Source organism: Sturnus vulgaris, chromosome 1 (genome assembly GCF_052056855.1).
Source record: "Sturnus vulgaris isolate bStuVul1 chromosome 1, bStuVul1.hap1, whole genome shotgun sequence".
Taxonomy (NCBI): Eukaryota; Metazoa; Chordata; class Aves; order Passeriformes; family Sturnidae; genus Sturnus; species Sturnus vulgaris.
In genome coordinates this window covers 140,324,799-140,340,206 of record NC_142243.1, presented here as the reverse complement: position 1 = coordinate 140,340,206, position 15,408 = coordinate 140,324,799, and the positions used below count along the sequence as shown (strand labels likewise).

Below are 15,408 nucleotides of genomic sequence, written 5' to 3'. Positions count from 1 at the left end.
CTTAGAAGCAAGTATCTGTGGAGTTGTATACAATAGTCTAGACTGTACTTACTGTAGTAAGAGAGATAATCATGGGGTCACAACTATTCCCTCCCTCCCACAAGCCTTTTAGTTTATAGTTGCATATTTTGCCCTTGTACCAAAGCCTTATTCAATATTCTTCTGGTCCATGGCTGTATAATTAAGTGCTTATTGGCACAGGCACTGAGAAAAATCAAAGAACTTTCAATTAATTTGAAGTAATTTTTATTTGGTTTAAAACTAGCTATTAAAACCTCAATACCTGCATCCTTAGGATTATATCCAATATAACTTTTTCAAAGTACTTCCTAAATAAAAGAGAAAATTATTAAGTATATAAGAGCTTAGAAATACTGACAATTGAACTACTAGAAACTTTAGGTCTTAGTGGTTTCAAAAATTAAAGGTGAAAGGTAGTAGAAGGTGTTATATGTAACCATAAAACATCATGTCTAAGTTGTGCCTATAACAGTCCTGTCTTTTCTTTTGGACTTTATATATAAATTTCGTAGAAAAAGAAGGTGTTTATAATGGGGAATAATAGCTACCTAAACATATTAGGATATAGAATAGAATAGCTCCCTTTCAAATAGATACATGTAACTTGCAACGAAGTTTTCCCCATTTAATTCAAAGTACTTTTTGTTTACAGGTTTCTGCTGAACCTGATGGAGCAACATATGTTTTTCAAGGATTCATCCAGGGTAAAGATTATGGACAATTTGGGCTTCAAAGAATAGGTATTAAACAAATTCTAATTATTTGCTAATTCAGTGTTTTATATTCAGTTTTATTATATCCAGTAGTATGAGGGTATCTGCAGGATATTAACAGAATTGATATTTTACAGACTATTGAGATATTAATATCTTTAAACTGTCATTTAAGTGGTAATTACAAACATGTTGTAAGGAGCTATAGATGACTTGCAATCTACTGCTTAATATGCATATTCATGTGTAATATTTTGAGCAATTTGTTTATCCAATTATGTGTAAAATGCATTTAGTTTCATATATTAATAGCTATCTAGAAAACCCATGTTGTAGAATGCTTTGAAAAACTGATTTTTTTGCTTATGGTGCTGAAACACTATTTCACCTAAATATTCATTAGAAAAGGGAAATTGCTAAATATTTGCAGGTAAATACTTATATTATTTTTAAGAAGAAAAGCGTCTTACTTGATACCTGTCTATTTCCTAAAATTAACTTTTTGTTTTTATATTAAGAGAGCTTTGGTAACAGAACTCTGGTGACTACATTCTGTTGTGCTATTTAAGAAAAGAATTTAATTTTCTTTTCTAATGTTGTCTTAAGAATTGTGATATTTCTGATATTTCTTCTTCCATGAGATTCTGAATTTAGTTTATTCTGAATTTTAAATAATAAAATACTGTTGGGAATACCTTAGAAGAGGACTTATTTTTCACTAATATAATGGCTGTTTAGATAGAGTTCTTACCTTCAGGTAAAATTCCTATATATCGATGGAAAATTATATTCTTTCAGCCACAAGTTATTGTCCATTCTTAATTTTTTTCAGTAAAATCAGGAAATCCTTTAATTCTTGGAAAGAAGGAATGTAAAGTCAAATCTTTCTCTTTTCACAGTTCTAAGTCACAGTAAAATATACTGATCTTGCTTTTCACTGTATTTTCATATGCAAATTACTTTGCAAGAATTTTTAGAAATATCTTTTTCATTTTTTTTTTCTTTAAATGAATATAAGAAGTTATTTCCTTTTACAACTTCTTAAAAATATTTAAAAGTCATCTAGGAAAAATTAAAACACAAGACTTCCTTGAAAAATTGTATTGATAGATTATTAAAAAAATTATATATTTTTTCGTTTGATTTTTGGATGATATGTTTAAGATTCTTTTCTATAATATATTGAAGGTAATTTTTATTGCGGTGCAAGTTTGAGGAAAATAATGGTTCAGAGTCAACTCCTATACAAGATTTAATTGTAGCTAATATAGTCAATAATATTGCTACAAAGAGATTCACAATCTTTGAACAGATTTTGTTTAGCATGCTTACAACTTTGTTATTTCATGCACACAACCTCAAAATTAGCTTCTCTGAAATAAAATATTTTAATTGTTGTTCCCACACAATTTTCTTCACGTAGTTGGTTGTTTGGGGTCTAAACCATGGATGGTTGTTTGGTGTCTATTTTGTGTTGGTTTTTTGTTTTTTTTTTTAAATTTTCTGTATATTATCTTATATGGTCAAGAAAGTCAGAAAACATTATGAACTAAGCAATTTATAAAAGAGACAGTTAAAATCTTGAAAATTATCTTTGAAGATGCATTAGAGAATCACAGAATCAAATCATTTGGAAAAGACCTTGGAGATCATCAAGTCCAACCTAGGACCTAACCTCACCTTATCAACTGAGCCATGGCACTGGGTGCCACGTCCCATCTTTCTTTAAACACCTCCAGGGTCGGTGACTCCACCACTTCCTTGGGCAGCCCATTCCAATCTCAAACACTCTTTCTATAAAGATTTTTTTTTAATAATGTTTCAGTCATTGTTTTAATCTTTCTGCACATTTAAAAGGGGTATAACTTGTCTGTGTAGATAATGTAGATAATGTATTCTTCAGCCATGCAGGAGGTCATATTACTATTTTTTCATCAAAATCTGGCTTTGGCTATTCAAAAGTGTTTCTATCCTTTTCACTCTGTGTATCAACAGCAGCATCTGTAGAAGTAATGAGTTTTCAATTGGCCTTATCAGGTGACTGCCCTTTTCCTTGACAGTATGCTTGGGTTTTATATATGTAGTATTTATTAATTACTGAAATATACAAATAAAACCAGTAATATAATCAATCTATATATAGATTATTATAAATTTGACTTTTTCACATCACAGTACAGTAATGTGTTTTCATTACATACAAAAGTTGAATCCCATGCAGAATTATGGTGAAAGATATTTACTGCACCAGAGTAGATGTACTGTTCTGCCAACATGTGGCATCCACATATTAATCAGGATATGGTATATATTAAAATACCAGGTGGCTTCAGCATAAACCTGTATGTATGCAGCAGAGCATATGATGATGACTCAGTAACAAGGTGTTATTGAATTCCAAAGATTATGGAAGAGTATGTGCTGCTGCTAAGAGACACTTATACAATATTACTTGTTTTTTCTTATTTTTTTTTTAGGTCTTAACATGTCTGAGGGTTCAAATTCTTCTAATCAACCACATGGTACAAATAGTAGTTCAGTGGCCATTGCTATCCTTGTGCCTTTCTTTGCCCTTATATTTGCTGGTTTTGGCTTTTATCTTTATAAACAAAGGTAAGTGCAAATTATATATACAGAATTCCTCTATTTCTCTAAGTATTGGTAATTTTTTTTTGTCTTCAGTTTTTGCTAGTGTAAATAAAGTTTTCTGTAAAACAACAAAGGCTTTGCAAAATATGCATGTAGACAGTTCTTCCTACATCTCTTAAGATCTGGTATACTAAATAAGGGACGAGTTTATTATACGGCACTGTACTTTCATTCCTACCTATTTAAAATTTTATAAATTTATCTCTTCATGATAACAGAGATTTTGTAAATTATTGGCAGATGCTGAATAATATAATTGGTAGATTTTGTGTGTATTGGCAATTAATTTCCTTTATTCTTTTCTTCATGTGACAGAATCGAGTAATATCCTGAGTAATTTATCTTAGTGCCTGACCAGTTTATTTGCATACAAGTGTATGCAAACATTATATCATCAATAGATTTCATTGTGAAACTGTTTCTGCATCTGAAATTATTAGTTCATATGCAATTACATTAACTAGCCACCAGTCTTTTCAGTTTCATCAAAGTTTAACAGTTTTTTTCATGTTATTGAGACCAGTATTAATTCTTTGGATGCAGTAAGCTTCTTCTGCAGCTTTAAAGCATTTGATAACTAAAGAAACCCTAATCACTTTAATGCCAAGACAATTAATTTCATACTAATTGCCAAAGTGATATTTTACATCTGATAGTCTGACGATAATACTAGTAATATACGTTACAGGATTACATTCGTTTAAAACATGTGCCATAATTTTTAATTAATGCTACTTGTTTTCAACTGCTCCAGCATATGAAAAATTCCCCACGTAATTTTTTATGTATTTGCTATTAACTGTATGGTGTAAGCGCTTGTCTTGGCTTTTTATATTGATGAATTACAATATAGTATGCATTTTCTATAGCAATATAGATAAAAAACTTTTAAGGGTTTGAACTCTGATATTTTGAGTTATTTAGTGAAAAAGAGGGAATTTCAGCTATAAATTTATTCTTTGAAAAATTGCTGAGTCTCCAAAGGGGAAAAAAAGCCCCTCAGTGATCTGACTGGGGAATTACTGTGTCTTTACAAGATTTTGTTGTATTCTTTATAATTTGATTATCCAAGTGGAATGGATAACAACTTGGATAATGGACACAATAACAATGGATTGCCTTTTCTAAAGTTGTTAACTAAGTTTCTAAGTGAACACCATTTTCAAGGAATCATAAAGCCCTTAAACTTCAATAAAGACAGTACTAATTCTTAGCATAAATATTGTAAAAAAAATCCAGATGTCATATTTAGATACTATAATTGGAATTGGCAGCTAAACTCTGTTCTGATTCCTAAACCATATTAAGTCAGTGAGAAAACTGCAATTACAAATGTTCTCTTTCTTCTACAGGACTGCACCTAAAACACAGTATACAGGATGCTCTGTACATGAAAATAATAATGGACAAGCTGCTTTTGAAAACCCCATGTATGACACAAATGCAAAGTCAGTGGAAGGGAAAGCAGTACGATTTGACCCCAACTTGAACACTGTTTGCACAATGGTATAATGTGGTAATGATTTGTCTTTAGTCTGGAAATTGACACATAACACAGTGCACACACAGTTCACTGATTTAAAAAAAAAAAAAAAAAAAAGAAATGAAAAAAAATTAAAGCACACTTTTCAGGATCTAGTGGGTCACCTTTTCCTGAAGATGATAGGCAAGTCTGGGTTGTAGTTATTTTTTTTAATTTTGTTTTTCATAAACTGGATCAAAATTCTTCTTTGTGTATGCCACGGAGAGTTTTAAAAAATTTTGCTGCACTCCATGAGTGCTACTCACAGTTTATTTGCTTTTTTAAAAAAGGAGGTTATTCTAAAACATAAAACATATTTGCATATATTGGAGGAGCATCCACTATCAGTATTCTGTGCTTTATAAAAACTATAATAGAGAGACTGGGTTTAAAAAAAAAAAAAGATATAGGTAGAAAATAAGAGCTATACTTACAGGAGAAAATAGGTCACTGATTTCTCTTTAACAGTCATATGCTACATCTTTCTCATGAGTTTTTATCTTTCTTTTTTTTTCTTTTTCAGTCCGTTAAGTATTTTATTTTTCTCAGAACACTTGAATTTCTGAGTCCAGGGTGTAGTATTTAGAAATCAGCAAGTATAACTTAATCTTTTCATATCAGAGAAAAAAAAATTAAATTTCATGTCCTTATAAAATGAGATTTCTTCCCTGCTTTACATCTTTCTTCATTTTCATGTTCCAAGTAAAATTTGTTTTCTCTGTTTCTATTAACAATATACACAAATTGCAATGTTTATATATTTCTTTTTTCAATCATGTCTAGACAAATTTTACAATGAAGAATCTAATATGAATTGAGCTTCGTATGTGACTGTGTTCCTTTAATGTTGAAGAACATTCAGATGTGACCATCTCACATTTGTTTCAAAAATTAAAACATAATTCAATATTTCCTATTAAAAAGAACAGTTTACAGTAATATTAGTAATGAAATCCCACTATCAACAATAGGAGTCAATTTTTCAGTCCATGTTACTTAAAACTAGGCCATATCCCACCTGTTTGTTCCTTCAGCATTTCGACAATATGCATGCACAAAGCATGATATGATCCCATTGAAATTGATGGATTCTAAGAGACTTCAATGAACTTTGGGTCAGATTTACAAGGCAATAGGAAGGTATAATTTGGAAATACTGTGTTTTCACATCTATTTTATCTATATATTCCGTATTCTATGGAAACAAAACTTTACAGCTCATTTAAAATTGAATATATTACCATAGTGCAATGAAAAAAAAATTGAGATATATATATATATATATAAAGCCATGATTTTATTAGGGACAATCCATTCATTTTAGGGACAATTCAGATTCCACAGCCCTCAAATACAAGTTTTAGACATTCCAGAATCACTTCTAAGGAAATGCAATTCTTCGTTTTACAGTTATTTCATATCAGAATTATTCAGCAGGAACTCAGTAATTTATTTGGTGTAGGTCATTGTCTTCCATTCATAGCATGACTCACAAATGCTGTGTGTTAGCCAGTGTGAATTATCTGTTATTGTCCCTTTCAGACATTAATAATTCTGTGAAAATAACCTTTTTATTACCGTAATAGAGAGTGCCTACCAAAAATCATTGTACCCAGGATTGCTGCTTGGATTTCTATAATGTTTGATGAATTTCTTATAAATCATTTTACAACACCTTGTTTTGACTATTCATACAACTCTGTCAAACTGTATTCTACTAAAAGGATGCTGTTTTATATTTTATACCATTGGTTGTTATTTATTCTTGTTTATTCAAATGACTGCAATAACTATTATTCATTCATTAATGTTAAGGTTAATACATTTGAGATCGTTTAAAATGTTTCTTCTGCAACTGGCTACTCCTCTTATATTAATGCATACACTTTTGTAAAGAAGTATATTTTTATGAAAAAGGATTTGTAAAAGTATGATGTAAATTTTCAGTGCAATGTAAACAAAATAAAACTGGACAATTGCTTTTTTTAACCATGTCTCTTCTTTGGAAGATGAGCTTTAAACTTATTAAAGTTGGGAAGACAAAAAATAACCAAATCAATAATTCAATTTTGTTATTCTTGTGGGTCTTAAAATCATGTTAATTTTTCTGACTCTTTCTGCAAATTTTAGGTGAAGTTGTGAGATTTAGATTGCTTTTAAAAATTTATGAACACAATGTTTAAAGCTATTTATTTTCTAAGATTCATTTTCTGTTTTACTTGAAGAAGCAGTTTTACAGAAAAATAGGCCTACCATTGTCAACCCAATGGAAAGCACAGGAAAAAAAAATTAAAAGACAAAAGTAATGTAGAAAACTTTAGCATTCCTGAAGATTGTAGGTAGTCTTTAATATTATTTTGCTAGATATGTGCAGGACATATTAGCAGGTAGTACCAGTGCATACAATATTTTCTGGCATTAAAAACACTCAGTGATTCTTTTAATGACATTGAACTGGAAGGAGGGATGTTAATTATATTACTATAATATTGAAACTGTCTTTTAGTGACCCCTTTCACTTACAAGCATGGAAAATGGATGACAAATTTTGACCTGAAATGATTGTCGTAAAATAACTGGGCATGGGGGAATAGTCTAAAATTAATTTGTGAATTTGATGCTCTATATAAATTAAAAATACCAATTCAGTTCCATCTTGAAATTACTGAAAATTGTCTTGTTAAATACATTAGAGAAAGAAGCACGGATTCAGTGTAAAGCAGGAAGATTATGTTTTTGAGGGGGAAGAGGTGTTGTTATAAGAGCAAATCGGTTCACTCTGCAAAACAAAAAAAAAATCCTGTTTCACAGTAGCCAAACTGGAATATGAAGTTAAGCTCTTCGATTTTTGTTTATGCATTATGTATTTCAACATATAAAACTTACATCAAATTTGTTCCACAATAATGTTAATTAGCTTCTCTAATATACCCAGTTTACAACTTTCAAGGATTATACTGACTTCATTGTTATAGAAAATGCCTTATTCATAATAGAATGGATTTCAGGTTTGGTTTGTTTGTTTGCTTTGGTTTTGTACATTTGATTTATTTGTTTGTTTCTTTGCTTGTGGATTTTCTTTTTTTCTTGGGGGAGGGGAGGTTGGTTTTTGGGGTGTTTTTTTTTTGTTTATATTTTTAGTGTAGTTCTTGACATGTTTTACTTATAAATTATGTGTGAACTATTTGATTTTCTAGTAGCAGAGTCGTCAATTTTCACTGTATCAGTTGGAATTCCAAGTTTTGGTTGCTTCACTGGAGGTTGTTAACACAGTCTACTCACTGTCTTTTTTTTTTCTTGTGAAAGTAACTGAATAGAAGGTACCACTTTGGCTACATTATTCAAGCAAACAGAGTACACAGAGAAAAGGTGCATGAATAGAAATTGTCATGCAACTCTGAGTCTTTTCAAGATTAGGGCAGTGAGGTATTATGGACTGAGATTTAAAATTTTCTTGAAGATTCTATGACACTGAGCCCTTTTATTTCTACATTATCTGCACGTCACAGCTCATCTTGTCCAGTGCATGCCATTAAATCACGCTATGATCTGGTTTGTTACAGAAATCCAGAAACCACGCAGTTTCAACTACACTCACTAAAATAGCAGTTCCTGTAGAACTTCTCAGAAGCATCATACAAACTGAACTCAAATTTTACTTTGTTTTGTGAAACAGAGCTGCCATTGATATGAAGACATCTTAATCTGGAGGAATTCTTAGACAAAAGTAGAACAAGCTGTTCTTGTCAATGAAATGGTTTAATGGCTACAAATCTTATAGCTTCCTATGGAGAGCTAATGGGAAGTAAAGTGAGCCTATAGCCAAGTCATTAAGCTATTAAGTCCATATGTGTTGCAGCATCTTTATTTATAAGATGATCAGAGTTTTGGAAAAAAATATGCCTTATATAATTTGTTATATTAAAACCCCACAGTCTTTTGTTAGATTAATTTACAAAAATATTTTATAATTTCAGGTTTTCAGTGGGGATTGATATAGGTACATGAAGAGCCTGGATGATTACTTAAGCAATGGTAAATTCAGCCACCAAGTTCCAGAGCTCCTCTTATACACATTGCATGTAGTCTTACTAGCCTTTCATGGTGCATCAGAAAATCTACATAACATCACTCAAAATCCCCGACTTTCCTTTAATTTCTATGTGTTTCTATGCTTTAATTTTGATTTGGTTGCTAAAAGTTCAATTAAACATGATGAAGAAAGATGCACTAGGATGGTTTTCTAGTAAAATGTATTATTGGTCAGCAAATAAACGTATTCACTTCCTTTTCCATTTTCTCTATGAAATAATTTATTCTTACCCAAGAGAGTGTTCACATGAGGTAAGCATGATACGATGTTTAGGAATGCAATTAGGTTTTAAGAGTCTTGTTCTGTATATTTCTTTTCCGGAATCTTTTTATGATCCCAGATGTTAAACAAATGAACATTTGTCATTTCTGAATGTAGTAGATGATAAAGAAAATTATCACGCAGTGGGAAACAGTCTGAAATGATGTACTGATGTCCTAAGCGACAGTTAGGACATCAAAATCAAAAAATTATTCATCTTTTGATGTCCTTATGTAGTAAAATAAGTGCAATAGCCAATAGCTCAGGAAAATAATTTTGAATAATTTTAATGTCATATATTATGCAGAGCCTACATTAAATGTACATTTGATTACACAAAAAAATATTTCAATGAAGTAGCTGTGTTCCCATTAATTTTCTTTTTGTTTCTGAAACTAAGACAGCATAATATCCTGATTTGCTGAGCTAGGAGTAAGTGTAGTAATATTTCTGAAGTGTAGGTCTCATCATTTTATGAAAAATTGTTGTTTAAGACAAATATCACAGTAATTATCCAGTGAATATTTGTCAATGTTCCATACTTTGCTGCACACCAATTCATACTAAAGTAGTCAGATTAAGCTGATCATGTCAAAACACATTTCGTCTAAAGTATATTGAGAACACACTTGTAGAAAATACCCTAACAGCAAAATGGGCTGAAGAGACGGTAACTTCCAACAAAAGAATTATATATAAATTTTAAGGTAAGAAAACACATTAACTAGTGTCCAGAATTTTATGCTCTAGTTGCATGTTCACATTTCTAAGTATAGAATTATATATCTTCTCTCTATACTGAACCCATGCCAATGTCATATAGATTATGTCTAACCATATCTAACAAAGATTAGTTATGCCACATCAGTCATGCCTGTAATTTAAAATAAAATGATGGTGAATTTTATCATTAGTAAAAAGCAAAATTAATATAATTGGTGTGGTGTACAGAGCTTTCCAGTCAATAAAGAAATTGATACCACATGTGAATGAGCTAAGATAAATTGTCAATTTCTCTCTGAGAAAGAGATTAAATACCACAAGTAAAATTCATGAGAACAGGCAACTGTCCTCACCACAGCCATGGCTCCAGAGAATCATGTAAAGTGACAAAAGCAATTAAGGAAAATTAGGAGCTGATAGTTGACATATCATTCCCAAGGATCCAGAAGACACTGACGAGTATATATTTATATATGCTGATGTATATTTATGTGTACCCAGAATATGTAGGTACTATACAATAAATAATAAACCAGATATATCCATGCACACATCTAATTTAAAATCAAGCCAGTTGTGAGATTTTCTTTATTCTTTTTAATGGAAAGCAAAACACAGCATTGGATACATACTATATAAACATATAATTTATAACTAGTATGGTACTCTACTCGGCATAAGAAGCATATGCAATTGGTAGGTTATATATATTATACATATGGCCTAATAAATATATAAACAATATGTGAATTTTCATGCATACTTATATTTTTTTTTTGTTATGTTGCTAAGTTAATTTTGCAAGTGGAAGATCCTCATAAAACATTTATTGCTTTAAATTATAGTATATTTGTCATATATTGATCCATAACAGTAATAAGAGTATCCAATGCCTGGAGTAACATATGTTTCATATTAAAACAATAGAAAAAAAAAGTACTGTAACAAATGCCATAATATTAATAGACATCTACGGAAATCCGAATAATTAGTAGCCTCATATTTCAAAAAACCTTAAAAGCTTTTAATGATCCTTTTAGTGTAGTAGCATAATTCTAGTCTTCATGCTTTACCTCTGTTCTTCAATTCTAAAAATGTTAATAGTTTCATTATACCACAATAAAAATAGCTAGCTGCATGACACTCTGTCCCTTATCATAGTTCTTGTTGCCTCTAAGGGTAAGGCTTGGGTACCTGCCTATGTGGGTTGTCATGACCCTGACTGCGCTTTGTTTTCCCAACTAAACTTACATTTTTAAACTATACAAGACATATGAACTCTACTCTTATGAAGTGCAGAAATATGATGCAACAGAAAGTAATGTGCTAATATGCCTTCTTTTACCTATTCTTTTCCACTTTTTAACATACCAGGACTAGATTATAAGAAAACAAAACAAAATTCTCTTCTTTTCCATATATGAAATTGGCAGAATAAGGTCTTAATGATAAAGCATTTTCTTATTTCTAGTGCTTTTAACTGCTGCTTTCTTAGTAAGCACAAAATATGAAAAACCAAAAAGAAAGATTAAAATAAGAGCACTATCAGCCAAGTCTTTCCCTAGCTGAGACACTAGAGAGTAAACAGATAATACATCTGGTGTTGGATTTGATGACCTTAAGGATTTTTCCAGCCTAAATGATTCTATGGTTTGATGCTGTTGTGCAACGTGAACAATATGAAAGAATTCTAGGATGTCCATATAGCAGTTGTAAGTGATACAGTAATGTCGATCATAAAGGAGAGCAGATTGTCAGTTCTGCTTCCTAGTCATAAAAAGGTCCATGAAAGTCAGTAAGAAAACAATTCCATTCTATGGCAAGTTTTGAAATTTCAGAGGCTTTTTTAGAGTTTAAGAGGAGATATGTGTCCAGCTAGAATCACAATCTGTGAATCTGTGTACTACTCTCCTGATAAAGCTTGTTGTCTATAAATACCTTCAAACCTTGACTTCTAGAGTCTGGATGCTGAGGTTCTCTGTGTACTAAATAAACCTAACAGATTTCTGGCAGCATTGTGCTGGCATTTAAACTGCCTCTGTGAAATATTTGTGCTTGAACAGAGCAACAAATTCAGGGGGAAAAGAAACTGGTTTTGTGAAAATGGTCTCTCTTGAGAAGATGAGTCTATATAACTCATTTTAGGTATAGAAACAAAACTGTAAGTTCTCAGAACTAAAATGTACATATAAAACTTTCAGTATTTCTTTCTAGTCAATTTTTAAAACTTCAAGACTTTTCTTAACTGCTGTGCAGTAATGGAAAGCTGCAGTTATCACAGCCAGGAATATTACAATCAGGTAGGAAAAAATTTCAGACTACTGAAATAGTTAATTTTCTATCAGAGAATCACAGGATTTTATTATCGTAACTGGGGCTGGAAGGAACATCAGAAACTTTATCTAAAGTTTCTCAGGTAACCATCCAGCTGGGCCTTATAAATCTCAAGGAATGGGAGCTGCATAACTTTTCTTTTAACCTCTTTTACTTCCTAACTGTTCTCACTGGGGAAAAGTTTATTTGTTTGTAAAGGTGGAGTCATTCATGAATTTTGTCTGTTGTTTCTTGTTTTCCTGACATATATTGCTGCAAAAATTTTGACTCTGTCTTCTTGAGGCCATTTTTGCAGGTGTTTGGATGGCTGGCATTATATCCTCCCTGCAAAGTTTTATTTTCTCTAGACTAAATGAACTCAGATCTCTGAATCCTCAAAAAAGAAAAAAAAAATTGCAGTGCCCAAGATTCTTGGTGGTAAAGCCAATTTATCAACATCTTTCTTACCTTGGAAGTTTCTAAACTGGCTGCAGTGTTCTAGGTGATGTCTAACAGGGGTTACATAAAAAGGAAATCCTCATTCTGCTGCCTGTACTGCTATTAACTCAGGCCAGGATTCCTTTGGCCCTCTGCTGTGGAGCACACTGATGGCTCATAATCATCCTGCTGTGTGCTGCAACTCCCAGAGGTTTCTCAGGAGAACTTTCTTCCCCTGCTGCCAGCTCCAGCTTGTACCGTAGCCCGAGGAATGCCTTTTCAAGGTGTGAGGTATCCTGTCTGTTCTTGATTAATATCATAAAGTTCCTGTAATTGTGTTTCACGTCCTTTTGGATGGCAGCACTGCCCTCAGTAGTACTGGCTGTTCTTTCCCTCACACATTGTCATTTGCATATTTGCTGAGAATTCAGTCTGTCAGTCCCTCTGGAACACTGATATAGATATTAAACAGGACAGGGTCTTGAATGGACCCATGAGGATCACCACCAGACCCCTCGGTTAGGGTAAACACTCCTTTGATCCTGACCTCCCAAACATGTAGTTTTTATTCACGTAGTTATCCACCCATTCAAACTACAATGTCTTAACTTGGATACAGTCATATTTTGGGACTCTTTAAAGACTTACTAAAGATAAATGACATTATCTTCCCTCACCCACTACAAATATAGTCAATTTTTATTAAAAAGGGTAATCCATTTATTTGAGCAATATTTTTGCTACAGGGGTGATCGAATACACTTTAAGGCTGCCCACAGAGGTTGTAGACTCTCCATCCATCTCTGGAGATAATTCAAAAATCAACTGGACGCATACATAAGCAACTTGGTTTAACTGGCCTCAGTTTATATGTGTTAATCTAGGTGACTTCCAAATGATCCTTCCAACTATTTTTCTTTATGTTTCAGTAGAAGTCACAGGGGTATGGTAGGGAATTCAGGTAGAAAAAAAGCCAAGGAAAAGGTTGCTGAGTGCAGTCACATAGTTTGTGTACTAGAAAGGAGGAAACAAATGTTTTGTACTGGATTATATGAGCTCTCTTCATTCTTTCTCATTCACAATTCATTATTAATATGACAAGTGAATAATTGTCTCCTGTGTCATGACATTTTAAGTTACTTCTTCATCTGTAAATGTGCTCCTCTCTTTCCACCTTGAAAAAGTGGAGCAATGTGGTAAGGAAAAGACAGTAAATTAAGGGCTAAAGGCATTTAAGTTGCTGTCTAGTTTGTTTGACCATTTCCTGGGAAGAACCCAAGGAAAGGCGACTGAGCAGGAATGGAAAATTGTCATAAGATTATGCAGGTATAAAATTAGAAAGGCCAAAGAATTAGAATTTAATTTGACTGCTATTGTAAAAATTAAAAAAAAAAAAAAACAAACAAGAACATTTCTGTAAGTACATTAACAAAAAGAGAGCTAAGGAGAATATCTATCCTTTATTAGATGTACAGGGAAACCCCATGACAAAAGCTGAGGAAAATGCTGAGGTATTTGATGTCATCTTTTACTCAGTCTCTTATGGTAAGACCAACTATTCTTGGAGTACCTGGCCTCCTGACCTGGAAGACAAAAATGAAGAGCAGAATGAAGCTCCCATAATCCAAGAGGAAATGGTCACTGATGGTCAATGGACTACTTAGACACACACAAGGCTGTGGGGCTGAATGAAATTCACCCAGAGGTACTGAGAGATCTGGCAGAAGTGATCAGTGAGCACTTTCAATAAATTGCCAGCAGTCCTGTCTAAATGGGGAGGTCCCAGTTGGCTGAAGGTTAAAAAATATGGCAGTCATCAATTTACAAACCAGTTTAAGTACAGAAGAACAAAGAAAACTAAGTCTCTGTGAATAAAATGGAAAGAACTTTCCATTCATGTGGGAAGAACATTTTTCCATAAAAAGATTAGATAAAAAACAAAAAATATTAAATGTTGATGCAAAAAAAAATGATATATTTTTATTTAATAGTAAAAGAGGGAAAGAGAAAGAAAAAGTAGAGAAAAGTTAGAAAAAGGTAGGGTTGCTTTAAAAAGCACTGGAGAGGTCACCCCCACAGTGTGCTACCTTTGTTGTTGCTGAAACAGAAAGCACACCATCATGTGGCATGGACAAGAAAATAGCATATGATGGGTTGATCTTGGATGGATGCCAGGTGCCTACAAAAGCCACTGTATTGCTCCACTCTGCACCTGGGCAGGGGAGAGAAGATATAACAAAAAAAAAAAAAAAAAAAAGCTTGTGAGTTGAGATCAGGACAGGGAGAGATCATCCCCCAAATACCAAGAACAAGTAACAAAGAAAACAGACTTAGTGAAAATTAATTTAGTGTATTAAGAATTATTAAGAGTTGAATAATGAGAAATAAAAACTAAATCTTAAAGCTTAAACATTTGTTTCCTCCTACTTTCCCACCTTGTTATTCCAAACTTTTGCTAGTAAATATACTTGGAAATGATAAAAATATTTAGAGTTGTTTGCTCAGCCTCTCAAAATAATAGCCTACAGTGTTATACCATCTAGGCAGCATACTTGCTTGTTTATTTGAAGCATGCAACATTAAGCTTTAGGGCAATCTGCAGAAGTAGGCAAGAGAAAAAAGCAAAAGTAAAAAAGAAAACAAAAACAGAAACACAACCAAGGCAAACAAAACCA

General features: G+C 32.3%; 1 protein-coding gene across 4 annotated transcripts in view; it reads left to right on the top strand.

Moving 5' to 3' along the window:
• CSMD3 (CUB and Sushi multiple domains 3) overlaps positions 1–6,894 on the top strand; it is a 587,774-nt gene extending 580,880 nt beyond the window's left edge. For all 4 annotated transcript variants that reach the window (XM_088178475.1, XM_014870085.2, XM_088178481.1 and 1 more), the window contains 3 exons: positions 674–761; positions 3,212–3,347; positions 4,736–6,894. In XM_088178475.1, the coding sequence (XP_088034601.1) occupies positions 674–761; positions 3,212–3,347; positions 4,736–4,895 (384 nt within the window). In that variant the 3' untranslated portion in view covers positions 4,896–6,894. The remainder of the gene's footprint in view (positions 1–673; positions 762–3,211; positions 3,348–4,735) is intronic.
• Positions 6,895–15,408: the final 8,514 nt, after the last annotated feature.